We start from the raw sequence: 24,535 nt of genomic DNA on the forward strand, positions 1-24,535 counted from the left end.
GCTTTCCAAGTTCTTTTTATAGATAAAAAAAGTACATATTCTTTTGAATAAAAACTAAAAAAAAAAAAAAAACACCCTATCTCTTCCATTTTAAAATTGGTCCTGATATCAGTTTATTAAATTCTGTTAAGAAACTCAATAGATGTTGGACATATTTATAATCTGCTATTTATCCTGCAATGATGAATACCACTGATTTAATGATAGAGGGCTTTGGAGCAAGGAAAAACTTGAAAAAGATTACTTTGTTGAATTCTTTATTTAAATATGTAAAAAATAAAAAGTGAAAAAATAATTGAATTTGAATAGGAAGTATTTAAGTCCTTAAGTACATAATACCAGGGATGTTTATAGATTACCTTGGATAATATCAATGATTTCATGGTAAACCTGATGGTAGGCATCTAATCCAAACAAAAAGTCCATGTGATTGTAATGAGAAATGGATTTGTGGTAAATGATGTTTGTGATTTCAGAATATAAAAATTTAACATCTTCAGGGTCAGCCAACAAGTCCTTCTCACCATTCCAAGTTGCAGTTGTCACGTTCATATTTGTCACATTGTACGAAGGAGGAGTTGTCTAAAAATAAGTATAAATGGGTTTTCACAAAATATATTAGAAACTTTACTGTTTGCGAGTGATGCATTTTAAATACTACTTTAATACAAGTTACAGCTAATTAGCTCAACAGTGGATATATGGAAATGAAAGCAAAAGCATTACAAGTTTCACTTAGAAAAAAATCAAACATAAATATAAAATATGAAGGTATGAACTAGTTTTAATTCTGACTATGAAAATATTCTATAGTTTATGTAAACTCTTAAGTATTGTTTTAAGTAATAATGAAGTGGCATGAAGTTATTTTGATCAGTTTTTGTGTCTGTATTAATATCAATATACATATTAATAAATTATAAATATTGCCAGTCAAGGTTAACTCTCACACCTCAATGAGTTTGATATTCAATTCCTTTTATGTATGAGAAGACCATATTGGGCCTTAAAGTTCAGCTGAGATAGAAAAACTTAAAGTCACACAGACTTGAGTTGAAAGACTTAAAGAGAATTTTGCCATCATACTTAAATAGTTTTTTTTTTTTTTTTTACCACCTTCTCATTAACTTCTCAGTTGTTTTGGATTAATACATGCAATAATCCTCTCTCTCCAAATAGACTACCTGGTTTTAGTGTAAAAATTTTCTCATGTCTTTTTTTAATATATACTTTTTATTGTAAAGATACTGTACAGAGGGGTTACAGTTACATGAGCAAGGTAATGAGTCCATTTCCTATCGAGTATTGTTACCCCCTCCTTTGTTTTTCCCCTACCATCCCTTTCCTCCCCACCTTCCCAACTCCTCCCCCCACCTCTGCAAAGTTGTAAAGTTTTTTTCCAACATAGTGTCTTTTATTTCAACTATAGAGTTGTATGTATTATAAACGCAATATTTTTCATCTTCAGGTATAATCATTTATTCTATTTTTCAATTTCTCTAGACTAGCACAAGTATATTTATTATTAAATATAGAAAAACATGAAAATTACTTTGTTTGGCAATGCCAATAAGAATCAAAATTAATATAACTGCACTCTGTTGGTACTTTTCAATGTGTTATTATACTCTGGAGGTTTACAAATGATCCTTGATCTATAACAAAATTATTTGAACCAATTAGGAAGATAAATGGTTATTAGTTTATATATAATAATGTACCTTATTAAAATGAACCATGTTCAGAGCAGCACTCCCCCAGTCAAATGCTTTCAAGTGAGTAGAATATTGAAGCTGAAATAGAAAAAAAAAGTGAACAGACTATATTCAGTTTCTCCCTCCCTCCTTCCTCCTTCCTTTTCCTTTTTTTTTTGTAAACAGAGCTTGAATTCAGGGCCTTGCATTTTTGCTCAGATTTGCCACTCATAGCTGGTACTCTACTACTCGAGCCATTCCTCTTGTCTAGCTTTTTTGCTGGTTAATCTGAGGCTCATTGACTTTCTGTCCAGTCTGGGTCCACACCATGATCCTCAAATCTCAGCCTCCTGTGTAGCTAGAATTACAGACATGAGCCAGTAGCATCTGGCCATAATTTCTTTTTATTAAAACTTGCTTTTTATTTTAATAAAAATCCTTACACTATTGGAAAATAACTGAGTATAGAGACTATCATACCAATACACTTACCAGAAAATGAATTTCTATCAGAAAATTTCTATCAGGAAATATATTTCTATCTTCAATGAATGCTTAAATATTCCTCGTCTATACCAGATTTTTTTTTTTTGTTGTTTGTTTTTTGTTTTTTTGGGTCCAGTCGTGGGGCCTCAACTCTGGGCCTGGGCACTGTCCCTCAGCTCTTCAGCTCAAGGCTAGTGCTCTACCACTTGAGCCACAGCGCCACTTCCGGCTTTTTTCTTTTTGCTTATGTGGTGCTGAGGAATTGAACTGAGGGCCTCAGACATGCAAGGCAAGCGCTCTACCACTGAGCCATCTTCCCAGCCCACCAGATGTTGTTTATCCTAGAATTCTTCCCTCTTTCTCCTATTTCATTTCCTTTTTACTAGGGCATTTTCATTAATCAAAAAAATGACATTAATTTCTCTTAAGGCAGATTTAATTTCTGATTTCCCATCCCAGCTCTTTTAAATAGCTTTATTCTCTTTACAGAGAAATTCCAAAAAAGATTTTTCACAACCTCTATTTTCCATAATTATCTTTTTAAGACATAGTAAAATACATATAAAATTAAAATTTACCATTTTAATCACTTAAAGTATATGTCAATGTCATTTGTTCAGATTGTTTTGCATCCATCTAAACCATCTTTTAAATTTATTCCAGTAAGCCTTATGTCTTCATTTAGTGCCATGTGACAGCCAGGCTATAAGAGCTAATTAATTGTAGGTTTCTTTTCCCAACTCTCAATACAATGGACCACATTGATAGGTTGAAACCAGCCATAATAGGAATATTTATACCACGGAAACTGCCAGTCTACAACTTAAACTTTCTTTTCCCATCCCCAAAAAGGCAAGACTAATTTTGACTGACATTTACTCATAAATGTATATTATATTACACTCTTTAAATTTAGAAGATCTACTAGATTATGACATTAATACATTTTTAAACAATAAATACAAAAAATATGTAATAATTTTATTTTATCATTCTAATGTGTCATTAAATGGCAATAACATGGTATCTAAAAAATGGAGTAAGCCATGAATGGTGCAAAATAAATCACATTGAAATCCACTATGGTTACTACCTGACTCCAATGGAGAATATTTTGAACAGATGTTCCTGCTGGATTATGTGAAAAATAAACATCCAAACGGCTCTAAAGGTTAAAAATAAATGTTTATATTTATTTCAATAAGAGAAAGCATAATTTTGGTATTTAATGTCTAAAATTACTTCAAAAGATGGAAAGTCAATTTTAATAAATATCAATAATATACTTATGCACTTATTAAATTCTACAACTTTTAGAGAAACTATAATTTATTTCTAACTTATTTGATCTGTAATCTCCAACAAAAATTGATTAACTCTACACACATACACACACACACACACACACACACACACACATATTACAGTAAGTAAGGATCCTTCAGAACAAGGAAGAACACAGAGGAGTTCACATTTCTAGTCCAGCATGAAAGGGGTTCAGCAGTCACCACTCTATCTTAACAAGTAAAAGGTTAAACATCCTGAAAAGTAGCAGCTCAGCTTGCATCTATCCAAGAATTAAGATCTCAAGGTACAAACTAGTCTATTCCTCCCACAGAAAATTGGAGACACTAGTAGGTGAATATAGAGAATCACAACTTACTAAAACACAAGCACATATCCAAGTGAAAACCAGTAGAGAGGTTAGAAATGAAAAGAAATGGATAAATTGTTGAACAGTTTGCAAAAAGTCTGAGCAGAGCTTTGGCAGTCTTGGAAGGACATCCTTACAGATCTGTGGAGCTTTAGCAGGATCTCAGAAAGAATGTCATAGAAAAACTCCTGAAGATTTAGCTGAATTGTGAATAGTGCAGCAATAAACACAAATATGTAGGAATCTCTACAGTACAGTGACTCAATTTTTTTGGATCTAGACCCAGAAGTAATAAAGCCAAATCATATACAAGTTCCATTTTTAATTTTTTTCAGAAACTTTTGTAGTGGTTTCCATAGTAGCTGGACTGGCTAATTTACATTTTCACCAGCCAATAATGTACAGCTGTTCCTTTCCCCCTGTATCAATGGATGAAAAAAGAAAATATGGATATATACTTATGTCTTTATTCAGTCATAAAGAAGAATGAAATATTTTTATTTGAAGGATAATGAGTAGAACTGGTAATTGTCATGATAAGTGAAAGAAGCTAGTCTCACAAGCATAAGTATCACATGTTTGTTTGGGGTTTTTGTTGTTCACATGTGGAACTTGGGATGATAGTAAATGTGGGACTATTAGAACTATTAGAAATATGGAAAGGAAAGAAGAGGTAGAAAGGAGAATTAGCAAGGGTAACAGAGCTGGGTGTGTTCATACACACCTGTAATCCCAGCACTGGGGAGACTGAAGTGTTTGAGTACAGCCTGAATTACACAATGAGAGAGCTTGTCTCAAAAACCAAAAAAGCAGTAATATAGTAGGTGAACAGGATCAAGTATATGTGTGTGTATACAAAGAGATAAATGTCATTATGAAGCTCTTTATTGTACAATCGATATATACCAATAATAAAAAAATATAATCAATATATAGCAATAATGAAAAATATAAACAAACAGAAAAAAGGAAAATGTCCTCATGTTTCCAGTATGAGGGAAATAGCAGCCATTAGAAATAGACCAAATTATACTGTTATCACCTACTTTCAAGAGAAATTATTGTACCATTATTGACTAATCTGTTTGAGTTTCACCACTCTGGATTAGTTAAAAATGGATTAGTAAAACATTTAAAAATACCATGCACATTAGAATTAATATGGATAATAACTTAAAATATCTCTAAGAAATAGCATTAAAACTCATAAAAACCAAACCATCAAACTAAAGGAAAAGAAATTAAAGCCACAAATAAAAGTAATCAAAATTTAAATTTATAAAAATTTATACAATTTATGCACAAATGGATAACGCTTAAGTTAGAAGAAATCACAATGAACTGAAACAACTCAATAGCATAAAAACAAATAACCTGATTAAAAAGTGAACAAAGGCTCTGAACACCTCAAATGACATACCTCAAATGATTAATGAAAAATGCCCAAGTCAATCATCATGGAAAACACAAATTAAAACTACAATAAGACATGACCTCACACTGGTATAATGGTCATAAAAAAATGAAAGATAACACGCAGGGAAGAGAGAGCCTTTGTACCCTGTTGATGATGTTAATTAGCACAACTATGATAGGAAACAGGATAGAGGCCCTACCATAAAACAGAGAATTAGCACAACTAAGCATATATCAAAAGGAAATGGAATCAGTATGCCCAAATGATACCTGAAATCCCATGCTCATTGCAATATTATTGACAATACTTAAGATTCAGAATATCAAGCTAAATGTTCTACAAATGGATAAGTGAATAGGGAAAAGTGAAATATTTGAGAATGATTATGGTATTCATTTGACAATGCATACATATACCAAATCATTACATTATGAATTTCAAATAAAAATAATTCTGACTGCCAACAGTACCTTTGTAAAACTGAAAAAGTAAGTTATTTTGTTTCCATTGCAGCTGGAGAGCTTAAAATTTTAGAGACAAAAGTTCTGACAGAAAAATTTAAACATGGACTGAACAAAACTTTCTAAAAGAAACATTCTATAACTTAAACTCTTGAGAAGGTATGTATTTCACTCTCTAATATTAATTCCGCCCTATGGTTAAGTAAGGTCCACTATATTGTTTAGTTTTCTGGATGGAACCTGTAGAAATTCCTTCTGTTATGCCCTAATTTGAGTTAGAATCTTTCACAACTCAAAGCATACTAAGAATTGATCCTTCTGCATGAAAAGTTGAATGTCCATGCCTATCAATAGAGAATCTGAGATGTTTTCTGGAATTTCTGCCCTGGTCAGAAACGTAAAGAAAAAAACCATCCCTCAAAAGAATTTACAATAGCTAAGATATGGAACCAACCCTGATGTACCTCAGTATATGAATGGATCTTTATACCACATTATATGTGTGTGTGTGTGTACACACATATATTGGAATTCTATACTTCCATCAGAAAGAATGACACTGCTCCATTTTTGAGGAAATGGAAGGACTAGGAAAAAATCATTTTAAGTGAAGTAAGCCAGACAAAGAAACATAGGTCCCATGGTCTCCTTTATTTGTAATAATTAGTATACATCTAGGTTAATCTTAGCAGGTAAGCAGAATAGTTCAATAGCTATACACATATGACCATACAAGATGATGCTAAGTGAAATGAACTCCAAGACATGGACACAAGAGGTTTTTCTTTGTTGTTGTTCTACATGATTTCTCTTTTCTTTTGTGTTTTTTTCCTCTATGGTTTAAACCCTGTTGTCACTGTATTGGATTCTGGTACCCTGGGTATTGTATATACATTTATCTGAGTAAGGGAAGGGAAGGGGAACAACAAAATGCTGAGACAAAGGACAAGCAGGAATCTATGCAATAGTGATACTCACAAGATAACATGGGGAGGGAAAGAGGGAGAAAAATGAGGGAAGTAGTAACAAGTTAGACTTATTTAACTGCAACCCCTCTATACATCACCTTGACAATAAAATTAACATTTTTAAAAAATTTTTTATTATCTTTAAGTGGTTGTACTAAGAAGTTCCCATTCTACACAACAGTATATGAATACAAAGTGTCTGATAACAATGTCACCCATTGCTCCTAACCCACTCTAAAATCAAGTTTTTAAAACTAAAAAAAGAATAACTCAAAATCACAATCCCCTGATAACTGTACCTAGACAGCTCAGGCTCACTCCCATTCGTGTTAGTTAGAATTTCTTTCACCATCAAATTTTTTCAGAGTGTTAGAATATATGTCATCAGAAATCTCTGTCATCAAAAAAAATAATAATTGGGAAAAGTAAAAATTCTGGATTGCTTGTTGAGCACAAATATAACCAATAATGCTTTCACCTCTGGCCCAGAAGAAATACCCACAAATTTGAAGACTAAGAATATAGTCTCTAAATTTTTCAATAATTTATGGAAAAATAAATTTCAGAGACATACTATAATTGCTAAAAATATAGTACTGGGCAAATATAATACCCAAATTGTAGACTGGATGGATAAGGCTAAAGAATAAAGACTTTCAATTCTTCCAAACTTGTCATAATAGATGCATAAAAATGTGTGTAAAGGGCTGGGAAGGTGGCTCAGTGGCAGAGTGCTTGCCTTGCATGCATGAGGCCCTGGGTTCAATTCCTCAGCACCACATAAGCAAAAAGAAAAAAAGCTGGAAATGGCGCTGTGGCTCAAGTGGTAGAGTGCTAGCCTTGAGCTGAAGAGCTGAGGGACAGTGCCCCGGCCCAGAGTTCAGGCCCCACGACCGACCTCCTCGCCCCCCAAAAATGTGTGTGAAGTATGAAAAAAGGAGGATATTAAAGTGCTATTGTTTATCTAAATGCAGAAAATCGATTTCTTATACTATACTAAGCAAAAGAGTAAGAACTAAAAAGTCTCATATTGTAAAACATTTCTTTCTTATGCTTTTAGTTGTCTGTATAGCTGAGAATGGGTTAAGACCTTCATAAGGTTGAATAAAATCAACCTAACCTTGTAGCATTAAAATGTATACGAAAATTTAGGAAAAAAACCCACTAGATCTTTGAGTATAAACTGATTCAAATTGAGAAGCCTTTTTGAAAGCCTAAATTTAAGAACCAACCACCACCTAACATGTTGCAATTGCATCTGACAAATCTGGATTTTAAATTGCTGTGATTAACAAGTTCAAATAGATGTTTACATCTATTCTACATCTATATACTACATATACATATATACTACTATATACATCTACATCTATATACTCCTAACTCTGCTCAACAGTTCTTGCTAATCCACAACTGTTTGCCTCTGTGGGAATATGTATGAATACTAGAAACTTAAAGATAATTGGCAGGCACTAATTATAATTATTAAAGAAGCAACAAGGGAGGTGTAAGATTGTTAGGAACCAAACTATAAGAGAAAGAATTGTGGGAAATAGTAACAGTTTAAGTATTAAGTCTCAACAAAGTAACATACAATAGCAACAGTTACTAAAGTTTCCCATCACAATTGCAAGTCAATACAGAAGTAAATAATCTCAGCTTGCTAAGGCAAATTAATTATATAATCTTAGCCATAAAAATCTACCAGCATATGTAGATGAATCATAAAATGACCCACAAGGCAAAATGTAAGCAAACTACAACAGAAAAAATTTTAAGTACAAGTCATTCTCACCATATTTAAGTTATTTGAATCATGTCCAAACATCGTAAACAAGGTATGGAGGCAAATCTTATCCAAAATCCGTCGTGGACACAGTTTTGAACCAAGGAAATTATTAAATGAAGTTTGAGGGAAGAAGTCTTTGTTTCCAAAAAGTGCCTGTAAAATAAATTTACCTTTATCGCATTTGAAAGACCACAGTAATTAAGAAATGGCTTGATCAGAAGGGAACCCTACTGCATTGTTGGTGGGAGTGTAAACTTGTTCAACCACTTTGGAAAGCAGTATGGAGGTTCCTCAAAAGACTCCATATAGAGCTCCCCTATGACCTAGCAATCCCACTTTTGGGCATTTACCCAAACAATTATAAACAAGGGTATACTAAAGCAACTATGTTTATCACAGCATTATTTACCATAGCTAAGATATGGAACCAACCCAGATGCCCCTCAGTAGATGAATGGATCAAGAAAATATGGTATATAAATATATAATGGAATTCTATGCCTCCATCAGAAAGAATGACTTCGCTCCATTTGTTAGGAAATGGAAAGACTTGGAAAAAATTATATTAAGTGAAGTAAGCCAGACTCAAACATAGGTCCCATGGTTTCTCTTATCTGCAATAACTAGAACATGTCTAGGACAAGCAGAAAAGGTCAAAAGCTATGTACATATGACCATATAAGATGATGTTAAGCGAAATGAACCCCAAGATGGGGGTTCTAATGTATTTATAATGTTCTGTGTGATTTTTTTTTCTCTCTATATGTTCCTTCCCCCATGGTATAACCCCTGTTCACTGTATTTGATTCCGGTGCCCTGCATCTTGTATATACACTTCTCTAATTTGGGGGGGGGAAGAGAAAAACCAAAATGCTTAAATAGGGATACAGGTTGACCCATTGTAACAATGAGATGTACAAGACACTATGTTGAAAACAAACTTTACAACTTCGGGGAGGGGGGATAATAGGGGAGGTGGGAGGGAAGGGATAGTAGGGGAAACAAAGGAGGAGGCAACAATGCTCTATAGGAAATGTACTCATTGCCTTGCTCGTGTAACTGTAACCACTCTATACAGTATTTTTACAAAAAAAATGTATAAAAAAGAAATGGCTTGATGTGTTTACTGTGCATAAAATTAAATGAATCATCTCACCAGAGTTTAAGAAATTTAAACCTATCACATTTATACCCAGCATATCTGATCCTCAGTACATATAAAGAGAAAAACTAAGGGAAACGTTGGGAACAGAGTAGTACTTTCATCACTGGGTTTCCTCTCACAATGAAGTGTCCAAAGATAAAGTAATATTCCATTCCTTTGTGAAAAACAAAGACAAGACTCCAGTATGAATGAAGCTAAACATCCCATTTCATACATGTGGCTGCACAAATATAGCGAAGGCTTCTTATTTTGAAAGCATTGTTATTTTAGGTAATGGACTATAGAAAAGAAAGGTAGAACATACCTTGATTACTGACTTCCACTTGATTGCCATTTTAAGTACAAGGCATTTCATGTGTTTAATAGAAACAATTGGTGCTAAGGCAAAGAATATTTTGATTTTTTCAGCTATCTTTGGTATGGTGGCAAACGTTATAAAAGCTGAAAGAAAAAATGATATAAATTACTAAGGCTGTTTAAAGAAGCACTAGAATGTAAAAAATGATAGCATAGAGAATAAAGTTCAAAATCAGTCTCAACAATTCATTAATACATCCAGGCATTTCTTAACTTAGCAACAATTTTAGTCACTAGCAGTGATACTTTATTGGTCACAACATAATACATTTAATTAGAATTTTACATATAGCCACAAAGAATGATTTTAGTAACAAATCTGACTTAAACAATATAGCTTGAAACTAATGAAAATTACACTGAATAAAATCAGGAATATTGAACATTTGTATAACTTAGAATGATAAAAATGAGATAAAATTTTCACATTAATGAATCATATACTTTAGTTGAGAATCAGCAAACTTGTTCTAGACTTATTTTACTTCATATATTAATATGCTTGCCAGTACTGGGATTTGAATTCATGAACTTAATATGTGCTAGGCAAGAAGCACCCTACCGCTTAAACCATGCCTCTAGTCTTTTTGCTTTTTAGGTTATTTTAGACAAAGCCTTGTTTTGTTTTGTTTTGCCCAGGCTAGACTGGAATCTGCTGCCTATACCTTCATGTATCTAGGATTTCAGGCGTCTACTATCATGCCTGACTTGTTTGCTGAGAGGAGTTCTCCCTAATTTTTACCTATAATAACCTCAAATTGTGTTCTTCCTGTCTTTGCCTCCTCAGATTACAGGCCTGTAAATTAGACCACCAAACTCAGCCTAATTTTAATGTCTTTTTTAACTCCTTGCCTTCTTTTCTTTTTATTTTCTTTTTTTTGTGCCAGTCCTGGAACTTGAACTCAGGGCTTAGGCACTGTACCTGAGCTTTTTTTGTTTTGTTTTTTTTTTGTCAGTCGTGGGGTTTGAACTCTGGGCTTGGGCGCTGTCCTTGTACTCTTCAGCTCAAGGTGAGCCCTCTACTGCTTGAGCCACAGTCCTACTTCTGGTTTTCTAGTGGTTTATTGGAGATAAGAGTTTCACAGACTTTTCTGCCCGGACTGGCTTTGAACCACAATCCTCAGATCTCAGCCTCCTGAGTAGCTAGGAGTGAACCACCCGCGCCCAGCCCCTGAGCTTTTTTTCTAAGTCATCCTCTACCACTTGAGCTATAGCTTCTTGGTGAATAATAGGAGATAAGCGTCTCACAGACTTTCCTTCCCAAACTGACTTCCAACCCTAATCCACAGATCCTCAGCCTCATGAGCTAGGATTAATGTTTTAGACATTATTATTTAAAGTAATAAATGTACAAATAGCAATCATCTTTTTTTTTGTCAGTCATGGGGCCTAAACTCTGGGCCTGGAAATTGTCCCTCAGCTCTTTGGCTTAAGGCTAGCACTCTACCACTTGAGCCACAGCTCCACTTCCAGCTTTTTCTATTTATGTGGTGCTGAGGAATTGAACCCAGGGTCTCATGCATGCAAAGCAAGCACTCTACCACTGAGCCACCTTCCCAGCCCCAATGATCTTTTTTTTTTTCATACCAATAGTAGTGCCCTGTGAATGGCCTACATAAAATATTTCTTCTTGTCCAGTTTGCTTCACTATGAAATCAATGGAAGCTGGAAGGTCATATTTAGCCATCTCATCAAAACTATAAAACAAAAAGAGAGATAATAGCACTTTCTACTATTAGTATATCAATATTTGAAGATATGGAATATGTAATGAATATGAATAAAGGCAATTTTCAACCATTTGGGGCATTATCAAAAATTTATATGGATTAAAGACTTCATGAGGAACCCAGTGAAGGAAATGTAATCACAGGTGTCTTATAATGAAATTGTATATATGTTATGAATACACTGGGGGGACTAAACATCAGTCATGGAGGGCAAAAGTTGGTAAAGCAAGGGTGGAATTAGTTAGCAAGGTACCAAATGAGAAAACGAAATTACTGCTGAATAATGGGAAACTAGTTCAAAATTAAACAAGCTCTCTATAATTTTCAAGCTCTATTTAAAAAAATTTAAATACAAATTTTTATGATCTCTGGAAAGTCCTGAGAAAAATGTGACACCTAAATTTTATATTATTTCATTCAAAAGAAATTTCTCAACAGACTTTTAAAAATAAAATCGAAAGTTACTTCATTTTACATTTACCTGAAAGCCCAGAACTCACTGGAATTTGTTTCTAGGTATACATGTTTCCTGGACCATGTATTTCCTCTGCTGTTTCCCATCCACACATCATAACCAGCATCTGCCAGAATGAAGCCTAGACTGTTGTTGGGAAGATTGGAAATCCAATTGCTGGCAGAGGTAAGTAAACCATGTTGCAAGTATACAACAAGCCTTTGAGCTGGGGGGAAAATACATATAATTTAAATTTTAAATTGTGTAGCATCTAAATGAAAAGCTAGTAACTAAAATGCAACCTTTAATAATGATGGTTTGGAGGTTTTAAATACTACACAAATGAAGGTAAATCCCTAATGTTTAAGCCCACAATAGTTGTTTCATATACTGATAGGTATTCATGTATTGATTTTTAAAAATAAACAAATAAGCAATTAAGTCACATCCCACTTATATAAATATTAGAAAGAGTGAATAATTAAATTAAATATCTAATAATGATTTGAGTACTCCTGGATATTTTATATAACATTATATAAAATATTTCCATGCTTTTTTTCACCTTCACATTTCATTTTTAGAACTTTATGATCACATTTTTCAGACATATTCAACGTTATCAGAATTTTCAGAGCTTCAATCTGTACTTTAAAGGTTCTTAAAAATATTACCTTTTTGGATAATGTAATTTTGGCTAGAAGGGAATCTCCATAGTGGGGTTCAAAGACAGACAAGCCTACACTTTGAATAACTGACACCAGGGTACAAAAGACTAAATCATTTGATTCAAGGTTAGATCAACTCTGATTCACTTCAAGTTCTTTATCACCTCAAGCCACGAGGCTAAAGCTTACACTTCAGTAGAGATCACATCCTTCCTCTGATCTCTTCTGTGTTCCCCATAGAACTTTAGTTCATCTGTAATGAACTAAAATAAAATCCAGAAATGAAATTACACAAAGTACTTTAACAGTACATCCCATAGTTGACAAAGATAGAGAAAATGGGGGGAGGAGGCAGAAAGGGACAGCTGTTGCTGAGTGCCAACAACATTTCTGAAGAACAAACTGGTCAAAGTTTTGCTGTCACCAATTCAATGCAAAAGTCATAAGGCTTCCTGGGCAGTGAAAACAAAATAAAACAAAACAAAAACCTTAGTTTCTGTTGTAAGAAAGTAATTTGAGGAAGTGTGAATTATGTGTTTTGGGTAGAACTCTTACCATATTGAGGACCACAGTATGGTTACAAAAATATCTGAGAAAAACTTCAGAAACTTTAATTTAGATTTTTCTGCATGAACTCATTCTAAGACTTGAGGCATCTTTGGTTCACTCTATGCTGCTTCAACAGTTTGTGAAAAATTACAACTATGATCTGATACAAACAAACATGGTAGCCTCATGGATAAGGGTTTGGTTTATGCCAACCCTGGGCATACAAGTTGGCAAGACTTCAAGCTGGGCACAGCATTATGCAGGAAGTGTACAATAGAGGAACAGCATAGGCTAGCTTGGACAAGAAAAGCAATTTCTCCTACCTGTAAAATAACTAATGCAAAAGTGGCTAGGAGCCATTAGAAATGACAAAATAATGGCATTTGCAGGGAAATGGATGGAGCTAGAAGAAATCATGTTGAGCGAGGTAAGCCAAGAACAAAGAGACAAACGGTATATGGTCTCCCTGATAAGTGGATGTTAAATCCAAAATGTTAGGTGATACGACAAAATTAACAGGACTTAAGAAACAAAGAACTTCCACTCATCTGGCCGAACCACTACTAAATATCCCCATGCTGCTGATTACATGTATGGTCTATATGTGTACACCGTTATATGTTATAGACCGTGATAGACAATTTGTTCCAGGAAAGTTAGAATGAGCTTGTGACTTTAAATGAGCATCATTATTCCACAATACTGTGAAATTTGGGAAGTTATGTAATCACTTAATCACAATAAAAAAAAAAAGCACCAGAAAACTAGAAGTGGCGCAATGGCTCAAGTGGTAGAGCATGAGTCTTGAGCTGAATTGTTCAGAAACAGCTCCCAGGCCTAGAGCTCAAGCCCCACGACTGACAAAAGACAAAATAAAACAAAAAACAAACAAAAAAAAGTGGCTAGGGATGTGGCTCAAATGGTACGGTGCCTGCCTAGTAAGCATAAAACCCTGAGTTTAAACCCCAGTACTTGTCTCCTTTCCCCCCTTCCCCCCGCCCCCCCCCCCCCGCCACAAATAAGACAACAACAAATCAACAACAAAAACCCTACACTGATTGCTTTCAAATTAAGGTCTTCTGAAGAATATTTTCATATTCAAAATAAGAGTATGAAGACTGTCCTAAATTATGAGAAACACTTTTTTCAGGGAGAAAATTTTAGGAAATAATAAAGACTCTTGTCATTTATTGGGGGCAATCAGCTGAACAAGCAAATGTAATCAAATATATGTTCTACTAATAATTGGCAGATTTAAGATGATGGCCCAGATTTTGTGACAAATTCAAGAGTATTTCTCACCATATTCCTCTCATACCAATATACTTACTATTGTGATAAAGATCCAACTTGATCAATCTGCTATTATTATAGTAGAGAATTGCACACAAAGAAAGAATTATATACTGGCTTTTTTCAAATCCAAAGAAGGAAGGTAAGAATGTGGTTCTACTTCCTGGCTTTTTTCAAATCCAAAGAAGGAGGGTAAGAATGTGGTTCTACATCCTAAAACAAAGAAATTCTAGAAAATCAACTTCTGATCATTTTGATTGATAGCTCTGATGCTGAATGTTATTAAATGGTGGAGGAATGAGTTAAGTTTTTCATGAAGAAAACTTGTGCTTCACATACTTAAAACTACTTAAACAAGGACCCAATGGAGAACCTGATTATCTTCTAAAAGCATGAAGACACATGAGAAATTAACTGTTCTCTTTATCTTAAAATACTTCCTTTCACCATGTTCTCAGATTAATTAAAAAGAAATGACTCAATAACTTCATTAATCTATCCTCAAATGAATATTACCTGAATTGTTACTGTTTGTCTTCCCATAAGGAATTCTATAAAGGCCAAGGATATAACCATCTTCTGTTACAACATTATACTCTTCATCAGGGTAACCCCAGTAGGAAATTATTTGTCTCTGGATAAAGAAAAATAAATCTTTTCAGCATAAAATTGTGATTAATTTCAATTAAATTTGCCATTTGTAACTCATATAACTTATGAAAGTTCACTTAACTTCTAGTTACGCCTCCTAGACCATTTGGCCTTATTTTCCAGATAAGATCTCCTGAGTTTTCCAGAACTGAATCAGACTCCAGTCGTTGTCCTACATCTGCCTTCCATGTAGTTGCCATTACTGCTAAGCACCACTATGCTGTGATTCTTTTTCTAGATATGGTCTCACTAACTCTTTTGCCCGGGCTGACATCAAACCACAAACCTTCTGTCTCCACCTCTGACATAGTAAGGTGCCAACAAACCCAGACTCAGCTTATGTACTTTTCCATTAGACATTTGTTTAGCTGGTACATATTTATGAAACATCTACTCTGCACTAATCTTAAACACTAGGTTTTCAAAGAAAAATTCTTCCAAAACATTACTCTCAAAGAGATATCTCAAGAACCAGCCTACTAATTTTTCTTTTCTATATACTATTTCTTCACAACTGTACCTACTCATCACATGCAATTTTAAAATATGTACATCCATAAATGTTTTCATGTCAATGTATATATCTAATCTTGCATTTCAAATTTGTATGTATGTGAATATATTGGAAATAAATTGCACATCACCTATGAAGGCATATGTATACTTACATTTTTTAATCATATAAGGCTGGGATTACTACAGAACAGTAGATGAGAAACAGTAATCTCTATCAAATATATGCATGTAGAGACAGATATTTGTCTATAAGCCTATTGACTTAAAAATTCTAAGATTTGAAAAGTATCATTCTCTGTTATACCAGTAATTTAGATTTGTTTACAACTTACAATATTCATATTTGCTTCAGGGTTCACAGATTTTCGATCCTGAAAGACATCATGAGCACTGCCAAGAACTAGGATGGAATATATCAGCGTGAAAAGGCACCACATTTGGAATCTGTATATAAAATGAAGATAGTTTTGCAAATATAGAATATGTACTTAAAATTTTTATTTTTTTTGCCAGTCCTAGAGCTTGAATTCAGGGCCTAGGCACCACCCCGAACCTCTTTGTGCATAAGGCTAGCGCTCTACCAATTGAACTACAGGACAACTTCCAGCTGTTTTTTGAGTAGTGTATTGGAGATAAGAGTGTCACAGGGACTTTCCTTGCCTGGGCTGGCTTCAAACCTCCCCAGATCTCAGCCTCCTGAGTAGCTAGGATTATAGGCGTGAGCCATCAGTGCCCAGCTCTGAATTTATTTTTCTTAAACTTGCTAAATTAAAATTTTAATTTATGGAAACTTGATTACTTCCTTTTGTAACTGGGATTTAAAGGCTGCTTTTGCTAAAATTAAATGTTTCACTTTAAGATGTTTTTGCTACATTAAATTCTGGGTCAGATTCCCATTTAATTCTGCACATGGACCTTTATCATGATGTTGATTACCTCTAGATTTACCTTGGTGGGGTTGAGTAACCCTAATTTTGTTTCTCCTAGAAAACTGAAACAATAAGAGAAACTAAGGTATTTTCAAGATTCCAAGAACAGGGAACCTTGAAGATGGATCGTGCTCTGATCACCATATGACCTGACCAAGATAGTGTGGAACTATTACTTCTCTCATTGTGTATATTATAATTCAATCATAATAGCTTACATTCAAATCATATCTATGAATGTAATTATTTTTAATTGGCATCTCCATTATACTCTTAACTCATAATGACCTTAGGACTTACTAATGGCCTAAGTGCTGTCCCCAATTTTATAAAACTATTTCCTAAACATAAAAATTAAGACTGAATATCCTCAATCAATTTGTTTGGATTAAACTTATGTCACCAACAGCCAGTTAAAATCTTTAAAAATTCTGATTTTACCACTTACAAGGGAGCTTTGCATTTTGGTTTTAGACCCCCTAAAATACCTTAAGTGTTCCATCAATTATTTATAGTTATGAATAATAAAGTGAGGAGAGACCAAGTTATACACTTAGCTGACATATTTTATATTACTACAATCAGATTATACTATAAAAATCACGTTCTGTCAAAGGAAAATAACTGAAATCATCCAAGGAGTTACCAACCAACCTATTTTTGCCTTAAGTATTAAGTATTATCCTCAAAAGTCATTTATACTTTCTTGGCAGTTAGTGGACCTTTAGTTCCTGACAGTTCTAACTTTGATTCTAGTTGCCAGGGATACTGAACTGGATATGGTACTGGCTACTGGCATTAAATTCTAATAGAAGGAAAGCAATAACTACTTAAGAAAACAAGTTAAAAAGAATGATAACATCTAAGTGTGATTAGGTCAAGTTTACAGACTTCTCTTATATGATTTTTAAGCCTGAAGTTGAATGAGAACAGCTTTACAAAGATGGGAAATAAGAAGAGAGGTGGGTTAAAGAAAAAGGTAAAGGTGACTAAACAGAATAAATATTTGAACAAAGGATTTTCGCAGCTGTTTGCAGTTTTTATTTTATTTGGGTCACCTAGTCATTCCCACCTCTCCATAAAGATTCACTAGTGCCAATGGAACCAATAGCTAGTGTAGCTATGGACTAAACCATAACCCACCCCTTAGGCTGAGAGTAATAGACAATACTAAGACACCAAGACAATGCTACTCTAGGCCTTAACAAACTAAAAGTTTGGATAAATGATTTATAAGATCATCCTATCTACGACAAGGACATAGAAACAGAGAATGAAGGATTATTATAAATTTCAAACCAAAGTCAAGTACGTTCTATGCTTATAGTGGCATAAATAAATATTTTCCACTGCCACAGAAAGTGAGAACTCTGAGGATATATTCCAAGGACAAGAAATTTAGCTTAATCACAACACAAACATAGGTTGTGCAAATACTGCTGAATATTCGAGTTTTCTACTTGTACAGAAGAACTTGATCCTGTATGAACATGAAAGCTATGAATGTTTTTGAAGATGACAAAAAGTGATCTACATGTTAAGTGTAGAATGTAGATTGAGTAAGGAAACCAGTGAAAAAGCTCTTGTAATAATTCAGCTCAGAAACTTCTGAGCTCAAGGGATGAATTACATTATTGACAATTACCTCACCAAGTGCTGAAGTTAGCAAGAACGCAATGTGTAAATTTTGCTAGGCATATTAATACACTGCAATACAATTCATTGTGTAAGTTGGACTTTTCTGTTCTATAATTTGATAATGTTGTATCCAAGAAACACTAGTTTGCAATTCTGTATTTTTAAGTTTGAATGTCTTCTCAGAGGACAGTGTATTCATCCATAGTTTTCTCATTCTCTTCATCTATTTCTCCTAACATCAATCCATCATCAATTTAAAAAGTGGAATACTTTTTAGTATTAGCATGTAGTGTGTATATATTTTATATGTACATGTATATATATATACGTGTATGCATATATTTACAGCATATTTTGATCCTCTACACCCCTCAGGGTCCTTTGCTCTCTCCCATTCATCTCACCTAGACATCTCATCTACAGTCTTGTCCCATATTACTAATCATGTTCAGTCACCTAAGCCAAGCTCAAGAAAGCCAAATATCGCATACTCCTTCATGGAAGCTGGACCCAAAACAACGATGGTGGTAATACTTGCCTACCTTTTTAAAAGTTCAGACATCTCGTTACTTTTTGCTGTTTCCCTGAGAACTTCTAAGATTGCTGGGTGAAGGGACCAGAGTAAGCAAGGTTCACTCTCCTTCCCTTGGTCATCATTATCATCCCTGGGAGCACAAGGATGGTTCTGGGATACAGAACTTAACTGAGGGAGAGACCCCGTGACGTACAACGTCCCAGCACGTGAAATATCTCTCATCTAAAATGACACCTTACCATCCTCACTGCACGGGGCTCCAAGGAGGGGGTCTGACTTGCGATGGCTGGACTTACAAGTGTGTCTCTCGCACATGCTCTTTCTCTCACTTGCCTGGAGGTGGCCATTCAGACCCTGGGACGTCAGTCAGCCGGCGGCGAGCGGGAAGCCCGGATGGCGGCGCCCCCTGCAGGCCTTCGTGGAGATGGCCCGGAGCGCCGCGGTGACGGGCGCGGGCCGGGACCGGGCGTGCAGGGCGCGGGGCACCGGCGCCGGCAGACGGGCCGGGTGCCGCCGGCGCGGGCAGGCAGGCCCGCCATCCCCCCCCCAAAGCTCGCCGCGAGCCTCCGTGAAGCCCAGGCCGCCATGGCGCGGGTGCTGATTGTGGGCGCCGGGCTGACAGGAAGCTTGTGCGCCGCGCTGCTGAGGAAAGAGGTGACAGGTCCCTTGCACCTCGCCGTGTGGGACAAGGCTGGGGACCCAGGTGGGTTGTCTGTCCGCCAAACCCTGGGTGGGTGGGGAGGGGGGAAGAGGCTGGCGTAGGCCCAGCGAGGAACATGGCCGGGCCAAGCCGGCCCAGGCGTAAGAAGCCCGTGAGAAGCCAGCCCGGGCGGCGCGCAACCGCGGGCCGCTCCTGAGCATGCGCGCGTCGTCACGTGACCGCAGCGGTTCCGTCCTCTCTTTAGACTGTCGGTGGGAGAGTGGGCCTGGTAACCGCGCCGCCTAGGCCTGCCCTGACCCAGTAAACGGATGGATGTCTACGTCCCTGACCTTGAAGCTTTCTCCACAACCTTAGGGATCCCAAAGTCTTCAGAGACCAGGATCTTCCAGAGAGCTAGCTTAGAGGATCCTGTTAAAGACACCCCAAAGAGCCTTCCTGTGACTCGGCCATCCGGCGTTTCATCCATCACTTGGTTTTATCCATTCACTCATTCATACCATTTATTCACATTGCACGTGTGCAACAACACTGCGAGACACTGGTGCGTTGCACATGAGTCCCTCTTATTCCTTTGTTAGATTACTTTGAAGACTGTAAAAGCAATATTTTACAGTCTTCAAAGTAATCTAATTATACCTGTCATCTGCTTCATGATAAAATGCTGTCACACACCGTAGATTAAAAAGAATGTTTCTTAATGTATTTTTTTCTTAAATCTAAAATCCATGGGAGTATCATGGGGTGAATTGTACTGGGAAAGACTGTTAATGCATTGATATTTACCTGTGACTTAATTCAAGGGGGAAGAATGACTACGGCCAGCAGTCCCCATAATCCCCAGTGCACAGCTGATCTGGGTGCTCAGTATATCACTTGCACTCCTCATTACGCCAAACAACACCAAAAGTAAGTTTGTCATTATTTGCCACGGATGGAATCAGTCTTAATGGTTGTATGGTATTAAAGGAAAAGATCTTAAGCACATTTTTAGATTTTGCCTTTTGTAACAGTGAAATTATGCTATCATCATTGTTGATGTTTGTTAGTTATAAAAGGTCAGTTTTGAGTAAAGTAGGAAATTGAAATACCCAATTCATGGGTTATATAGATTAGGCAAATAAGAAGCTACATGAAACAAATGCAGACCTCAATAAATATAACTTCTGAATGAGAGGACAAGTATCCACAGTGGAGGTTAATATTAACCAAAGCTAACATCTGTGTACAAAACACCTTTGTCTATATTGTCATTGTCTTTAGTTTTGAATTATATGGAACACTAGAAACCTTTGCTAAGATCAACTTTTCCTCCAAAATTGCAAGTTTTGCTTAGCAGAAAATATATGTTGAGCTGACCATATGAAGATTTCGACTTAGGATTTAGAAATATAATATCTCAAGAATGGTTAGAAAAGAATGAAGTATTGTAGAAATATAGTAATTACTTATATTATGTGTGTTGACTGATTTCAGTTTCTATGATGAACTGTTAGCTCTTGGGATTTTGGCACCTCTGGCTGCTCCTATAGAAGGCATGAGGGTGAATGAAGGAGACTGCAACTTTGTGGCACCTCAGGGAATTTCTTCAATTATTAAGCATTACTTGAAAAAATCAGGTGGGAATTGGATTTTTTTGTTTCTTTTAAAACTAGTATTCTAAAATGATGTTATACACATAATTAAATGTAATACCACATAGAAATTGTAAGATACTATATCCTTATTTGCCACTTGATAGCTAATCTTTCTCTTCTTACAAAATAAGCAGTAATAATTTTCCAATGACTGCTTCCAAAAAAAAAAAAAACCAAACCAACATTTGTCTATTTAGCTTCATGACTCTCTTTATTTTCTAGTAATGTATCTGAAGCCCACTAAAACTTTTCAGTGGGAAATTCCAGTGAAAACTTAACTTGGATAGTCATTAAAATGGAAGAAGGCTGGGGCTAAATTTGATTAAATGTATAGCAGAAATACATTTACATTTATAAGGTGTTTAAATTTTCTTAGTGTTGTGCTTCTTTAGAGATAGCTATCTCAGAGTTTTAATTTTTCATTAGATACCATGTGCTGGGAAACAAGGGTAAATGAAAAACAAAGTGCTGCCTCTGTTAATGTAGAGTGTAATGATACTGCTGGCCTGGGACATCACACTTAGAGAACCATTGGAATAAACTGTACAGAATAATTTGAGGCCATCAGGATTCAGTTCTAAGAAATTCAGTGGGTGCATGGAGAATTTTTCAAGCCAGTGGGCTTTAATCTTTTCTAAACACACACAAGAATAGAACTGTTCTTTTCAAAAACTATTTTGTGTAAAATTATATAAAAGAGAATCAGTTGATTTAATTGAGGTCTGGAACAAGGTCATGAAGTAAATGAGGACAGTGGGGAGACACTTCCCAGATGATGATGATGGTGATGATGATGATGATTATGATGGTAATGATAATAATAATAATAATAAGTGAAACAGAGATGCTGTGGCTGGAATAAAGGAGATTATGGGTATGAAATAAGAGCCCCATTGATTTATAGCTCCACTTAGCTCAGACCTTGGCAAAGCCCTTGGGTAAGTTAGCCTTGTTTTCAAACACGGATTGATCCCTTGACCTAGCTGGCATCATGTCCATTCTAACATTTCCATTTCCTAGAAAAATTTTGAATGTTAAGATAGGGTAGCATTGTGAAGAGACAATAAAAGACATTTAAGATGAGATTGCCTAATATAGAGATCTTAAGAGTATCACTAAATATTACTGACACATGCACATATTTTGAATCAATATCAAAACAACTGGTAAAGGCTGGATTGTCATAGGTCAGAAAGAGCACATTGAGCTCGAAAGAAAGGAAACCTTAAGGACTAAGTTGGACTAGAGCTGGATTATTAGTGATTAGGACCATGAAATGTCTCAGGTAAAGATGAGCAGGAACTGTCATGTGCTTTTGATTTTCCTCATTCCAATGTTATGTGTTGCTTCTTTTTGTACTTAAGGCTGAATAAAAGTGGATTTACTTTCCAATTTAAGTTTTTTGAAAAAAATCTGTATTTGATGTAATAATTTACTATGATGACTTAATGACCTATTTCTTTCAGTCTAAGGTTCATAATTTATTTCTTTAAACAACTGATTAACTATTTAGTATGTATTAAAAAGTGTGCTATATTTGCTACATGTTGTATAGAGAAGAAAAACAGTCAACTATTTGTGGCTCTTGGGTCTTAGAGAATAAAAGGGAAGACAGTAACACACAGAATTTTATGCAAATAATTATGAAAGTGGTTTTTGATAAGTGCTAAGAAGAAAAATGTGATGAGAGGATATTCAATGTGTCTCTTCCTCTGATTCTTGTCAATGAAGGTAATGATCTATTTATGGAGACTTAAGTTTCTCCTACAGAACTCTTCATCAGATCCTTTAATGAAAGGCTAATTTTTAATAGAGAATATTGCCCTCTTGCTAATATTGGAGTGAATTGTTAACAACTTTACTGAAATATATACTTGAGGAGCTCTATAAATCCTGCCATGTATTTTTTAGTGTTTTATTAGCATACGTTAATTGTACCAAATAATGGATTTTATTATGAAATTTTTATATATGTATGTAATGAACATTGATCATATTTACCCTTACCACATGACATTTCTCAACCTGTTTCCTTATTTGTGATATTAAGACAATTTTGATTAAATATTTGACATAATAGAGGCATAGTGAAAGGTGGCTATGGTAACTGTTATTATCATTAATTGTTCTTGTTTTCTCCAAAAAAAAAAAAAAAAAAAAAAGGCATTGATAGCAAGATGCAAGTATGCTGGTGGTGATGGAGGAGAGGAATTGCCACCAAGTTAGAAATAAAGAGTTCTAGTGACTGAAGAAGGGAAACGAGAATTTTCTCCACCCTGATGAGTCTAGTTTTAACTGTTCATCTTTCCCTCACTCCTATGGAAAATCCTGATAGCTTGAACATGATTTTGCTTTTTGAGCAGGAGCAGAAGTCTACTTCAGACAGTGTGTAACCCGGATCAACCTGTGCAATAACAAATGGGAAGTCACCAAGGAAACTGGCTCCCAGGAGAGCTTCGATCTTGTGGTCCTCACCATGCCAGTTCCTCAGATCCTGCAACTTCAGGGTGACATTGTAGACAGTGAGTATACCTTGCTGTTTACCTACTCAGGGAATGGGTTTTATTTGATAGACTATGACTTTAACTCTCTTAGTGAAGAATATCATATAGATCCTATTGATTGAATGTCCTAAAAACTGCTTTTGAGCCAGGCGCCAGTGGCTCACGCTGTCATCCTAGCTACTCAGGAGGCTGAGATCTGAGGGTCATGGTTCAAAGCCAGCCTGGGCAGGAAACTTTGTGAAACTCTTATCTCCAATAAACCACCAGAAAACCGGAAGAGGCCCTGTAGCTCAAGTGGTAGAGTGCTAGCCTTGAGCTGAAGAGCTGAGGAACAGTGCTCAGGCCCAGAGTTCAAACTCCACGACCAACAAAAATAAAACAAAAAAAAAAAACCCAAACTGCTTTTGGACCACTTCTTGATATCAGCAAAGGCCAAACTGAAACAATACTTATAAACATTTTTATTTTTGCTGTTGGCTTCATGAACTCATTATTGTTGATAGATGTGTAATGGAGTATGTCTTTTCTGAAGAAAAGAAGAGTTTTGTTATACCACTTCTACTTGGGTTGAGTCATTTCCAGTGCCACAGTTTCTATATTTTTGCCCTTTGAGTTGCCATTTGGATGGTCCATTGTGAAAGGCATATAAAATTGTGAGTGGTAGAAGTGATGAGGAATTGATGCTGGAATTTAGGAGGAATTTATTCCTTTTCCAGAGGTAAAGTCAGAAGGAAATACATCTGGTAAAGGAAAAATAAATAAATATTTCATCATCATTAAAA

General features: G+C 35.5%; 2 protein-coding genes across 4 annotated transcripts in view; one reads left to right on the forward strand and one right to left on the reverse strand.

The window, feature by feature from the left end:
- Window positions 1–246: 246 nt before the first annotated feature.
- Window positions 247–19,277, reverse strand: LOC122115831 (lipase member J-like). The gene is made up of 10 exons (XM_042689391.1): window positions 19,194–19,277; window positions 16,185–16,296; window positions 15,202–15,319; window positions 12,203–12,401; window positions 11,579–11,688; window positions 9,939–10,075; window positions 8,476–8,622; window positions 3,274–3,345; window positions 1,722–1,793; window positions 247–582 (listed from the first exon to the last, which is right to left on the reverse strand). The coding sequence occupies exons 2-10, from the start codon at window positions 16,287–16,289 to the stop codon at window positions 349–351; spliced, it is 1,194 nt and encodes a 397-aa protein (XP_042545325.1). The 5' UTR covers window positions 16,290–16,296; window positions 19,194–19,277; the 3' UTR covers window positions 247–348.
- Window positions 19,278–19,447: 170 nt separating this feature from the next.
- Rnls (renalase, FAD dependent amine oxidase) overlaps window positions 19,448–24,535 on the forward strand; it is a 226,301-nt gene continuing 221,213 nt past the window's right edge. For 2 of the 3 annotated variants that reach the window (XM_042689343.1, XM_042689341.1), the window contains exons 1-4: window positions 19,448–19,657; window positions 20,416–20,521; window positions 21,089–21,231; window positions 23,613–23,771. In XM_042689343.1, the coding sequence (XP_042545277.1) occupies window positions 19,540–19,657; window positions 20,416–20,521; window positions 21,089–21,231; window positions 23,613–23,771 (526 nt within the window). In that variant the 5' untranslated portion in view covers window positions 19,448–19,539. The remainder of the gene's footprint in view (window positions 19,658–20,415; window positions 20,522–21,088; window positions 21,232–23,612; window positions 23,772–24,535) is intronic. The other variant, XM_042689342.1, reaches the window with a different exon arrangement.

The sequence above is a fragment of the Dipodomys spectabilis genome, unplaced genomic scaffold, assembly GCF_019054845.1.
Source record: "Dipodomys spectabilis isolate Male_0828 unplaced genomic scaffold, ASM1905484v1 ptg000125l, whole genome shotgun sequence".
NCBI lineage: Eukaryota > Metazoa > Chordata > Mammalia > Rodentia > Heteromyidae > Dipodomys > Dipodomys spectabilis.

Bases quoted from the DNA above. Each gene is read 5' to 3' on its own strand.
- LOC122115831 (XM_042689391.1), bottom strand. From the start codon at position 16,289: ATGTGGTGCCTTTTCACGCTGATATATTCCATCCTAGTTCTTGGCAGT. The intron at 8,623-9,938 runs GTATGTTCTACC...TTTATTTTACAG, and splicing joins AGTGGAAGTCAGTAATCAAG to GCACTTTTTGGAAACAAAGA. The intron at 1,794-3,273 runs GTAGTAACCATA...TTTCTATTTCAG, and splicing joins ATATTCTCCATTGGAGTCAG to CTTCAATATTCTACTCACTT.